Below are 3,452 nucleotides of genomic sequence, written 5' to 3' on the forward strand. Positions count from 1 at the left end.
CAATTGGTTCTAATGCAATTGGGGAGATGCCAACCTTGCCTTTAAGGGTTGTTCCTAAAGGCATACAGTCTGTTTTGGAAGCCAGTCAAGGTTCAACCTGGATTGTTTCCCATTACACATCTGTGTAGCCCTCCCTCGGGGCTACCTGTACCAACTTACACCCTCATTGGCAGGTTGGGTTCTCAAAGAACACAAGTAGCCAAGGCAACTGCTTCTGCTGGGTGGGAAGGCTCGCCTCTTCACAAGGACACCTTGCCAGAGTTAAGCTCTCTCGAGTGCCTAGCCAACTCTCTTCTTTGTTGCCAGGGGCCCTGATTCTTGAAAGTGCTACTGGCCTTGGGTGACTGCTGCTTGGTGCCCACATCTGTCTAAAGAATATGGCCCTGCTCCCTCACTCGTGCCTCAGATCATCTTAAACCGATTCTCCAATCGTGATGGGAGGTGCCTCTTTCTGGACAAGTTGCCCAACTGTTTGATGCCAAGGCTGATTAGAAAGAAGAGATAAGAATAGAGAGAAAGGATTGGTGTGAGAGACTGGAATGATGTCATACTCATACAACAGGCCCCCAGGCCCTCCAATGAGGGTAGCCTCAATGGCTGCTTAGGAAATTCTCAGGAATTATCCTACCAGTCACCTCCACCCATCGCCCCTCCTGCTGCCTTTGAATCCAAGCAGAATAAAACTATTTCCTGTCCACCTGTCCCTGTCATGTGCCCCCTCTGCCTCTAATCAATTCTGGTATAACCCCCCAATACTGTCAATTCTACCCAGAGTTACTCCTGCTTCCCCACAAACCTACCACAGCTGGGAGGTGTGTGCGTGTTGGGAGTAGAGGGGTATCCTTTCATATTAGGAGAGAGGTTAGAAAGGAATAAAGAAAAGAAAGTCCCAGAGGCCAAAGCACCCCCCCACACTGGAGAAAAAGCTGACTTCTGGTGGTCAGCTTCTCCTCACCCCCTTTCCCATCATCAGAGGGGCCCATAGCCCATCAGCCTTCTCCCTCTCCTTTGTGGGACTTAAAGAAGTCCCTCAAACTTATTTCCCCTTAGATCTTCTCCTTAATAAGAACCAGAGGCTACAGCTGCAGAGGTGTATCATGGGATCATAGGTTTCCCACTGAAAAGTCTCCATGTTATATGCCATCTGATCCCACCCCTTTAATTTACAGATGAGGAAACTGAGACCCAGAATGGATAAGTGAATTTCCCAAGGTCACACAGGTAGAGCATTTGAGCCTTGGTGTTCTGCATGCTTTCCAATTCACCTGACATGGAATTATCCTTCTCACGTTTTCTGGCACAATTCTAATACAGAAGGTGGGGCAATTCATGAGAATTTCCTAAGGAGAAACTGAGCTATCATAATGGGAGGGGCAATTGTCTGGCAGCACCCTTTATAAAAACCCTTCCCAGGAGTCCTAACTGCTAGACGCAAGCAAGCAAGAGAGAACATTGTCCAGGATACCTTGCATAAAAAGATCATGGCTGGGAATCTGGTAAGACTGGTGGTGTGGAGGGGAAGGTCTCCCCCTGTGCCCCAACCCCCTGATTCCTGTCTGTGTCTGCTTTCTCTCATCCCAGACTACCCCTGCCCCAGGTTAGATAGACATCCAGGGGAATGGGTGGGTTCCAAGAGAACTTGGTGTACCTGTAGCTATGAAAGCATGAGAATATGATCCACGTATCCTGATGGATGAGTCTGTGTGTGTCCATGTGGGAGTGTCTCCTTTTGTCCTTGGCTCTGAGTGGACAGATGGGCTGGGTAGCTGCTACTTACTGTCTGTCTCTCCTCCCATCCTTGCCCCCAACTCATTCGCCATCTTCTGTCCCCAGCCTGTACCGTACAAACAGCCCATCTACCTGCCAATTGGTTGCAAGGTGAAGATTGTTGGGAAACTGTCTGCCTCAGCAGCAAGGTAAGGATAACCCACTGTGGGGACTGATAGGCAAGGAGATCAGGATCAGGGATTGAGCATGAGAATAATGGTAAACCCTTCTGAAGGGTGAGACCAATGAAAGAGAAGCTGCATATGAGTTTGGATGCTACAGGAAAGACTCCTGGACTTCAGTGATCAGAAGCAGGAAGTCCTCCAGGGAGGGACCATCAAGGGGATATAAGCATTGGGCTAAATCTAAGAGGACATGGGCAATTAGGTGGCTCAGTAGATTGAGAGCCAGACCCAGAGACAGGAGATCCTGGGTTCAAATCTGGCCTCAGACACTTCCCAGCTGTGTGACCCTGGGCAAGTCACTTCATCCCCATTGCCTAACCCTTACCACTCTTCTGTCTTGGAACCAACACATGGCATTAAATCTAAGCTAGAAGAAAAGGATTTAAAAACAAAAAGAATGTGGTCCCAGGATATTACCTGCGCTATAATCTTCACTGTGTTATTGCATTAATCATCGGTGAGTTATCGTGTTAAATCTAGGTTTATAAATCTATTTTATGATGTACTTTATTTCAAATGAATTTAGTTAAGAGGCTACAGAGAAGGTCATGAAGGGCAGGAGCCCTCAGAGGCCAGGATTAAGAAATCTTGGGGACCGATATGAAACTGGCCATTTGGGGTCTCAGGTTTCAGAGGAAACTGGCAGATCTCTTTGGCCCTGTGAGTTTTCTGCTCACAGTAAAGCCAGATCTTTGCCCAGGAGGGTCTCCCAGTCTCTTTTCTCTAGTGAGTAAGTCCTCATAAATATCAGCAGCACAACGGGAGCCTAGGTTTACTGATGGTGTGTCTGTCACCTGTCCCCTTCCATACTGCCAGTCAGCCAGGATAATGAACTTGGTACCTAGGTGATACCCAAAGGTAATACAAAAAGCCTCAACCCTTTCCTTAATGCCCTCAATGGCATGGATACTCCTCTCCCACCCATCCCTGCCCCATTCCCCAGTTTCCAGGTGGAGTTTTACAGTGGTACCACCGAAGACTCCAACATTGCCTTCCGATTCTTGGTCATCCCAGATGGATATGTAACAATGAACAGCTATGAGGAAGGGGAATGGAAACAGGAGGAACAGCTGAGATTTATGCCCTTTTCTAAGGGCCAACCTTTTGATCTCCAATTTGTGATGATGCCTGACAAGTACCAGGTGAGCACAGCTAGGGGATTGGGAACAGGCAATTGGGAAGAGGGTATTCAGGAAGCTGAGGGGAGAAATTGGGAAGAGGGTGCATCATGGACCAAAGAAAGGCTTTCAAGGACTGTTGCCCCTCTTTGGTCCCTTCTTCCACCAGGTGATTGTGAATGGCAAACCTAGCTTTCAGTTTGAACATCGGTTGCCTCTGCAGACAGTCCAGATGTTTGGAATAGAAGGAGATGTGAAACTATATGAAGTCACATATTATTCATGAAACCAGCAATGCAATTAGGGCAAGAGATTTGTTTGTCATCAGAATAAAGAGATTTCTTTCTCTCCATGTAATGTGTTATGGGGCTTAAAACCAAAA

General features: G+C 47.5%; 1 protein-coding gene across 1 annotated transcript in view; it reads left to right on the plus strand.

Moving 5' to 3' along the window:
* The first annotated feature begins 1,390 nt into the window (after positions 1 to 1,390).
* LOC103099448 (galectin-10-like) overlaps positions 1,391 to 3,452 on the plus strand; it is a 2,084-nt gene continuing 22 nt past the window's right edge. Inside the window, exons 1-4 of the mRNA XM_016422601.2 lie at positions 1,391 to 1,496; positions 1,834 to 1,916; positions 2,896 to 3,094; positions 3,240 to 3,452. The exon at positions 3,240 to 3,452 is cut by the window's right edge and continues 22 nt beyond it. Coding sequence (XP_016278087.1) covers positions 1,482 to 1,496; positions 1,834 to 1,916; positions 2,896 to 3,094; positions 3,240 to 3,356 — 414 coding nt within the window. The 5' untranslated portion in view covers positions 1,391 to 1,481 and the 3' untranslated portion in view covers positions 3,357 to 3,452. The remainder of the gene's footprint in view (positions 1,497 to 1,833; positions 1,917 to 2,895; positions 3,095 to 3,239) is intronic.

Source organism: Monodelphis domestica, chromosome 4 (genome assembly GCF_027887165.1).
Source record: "Monodelphis domestica isolate mMonDom1 chromosome 4, mMonDom1.pri, whole genome shotgun sequence".
NCBI classification, from domain to species: Eukaryota; Metazoa; Chordata; class Mammalia; order Didelphimorphia; family Didelphidae; genus Monodelphis; species Monodelphis domestica.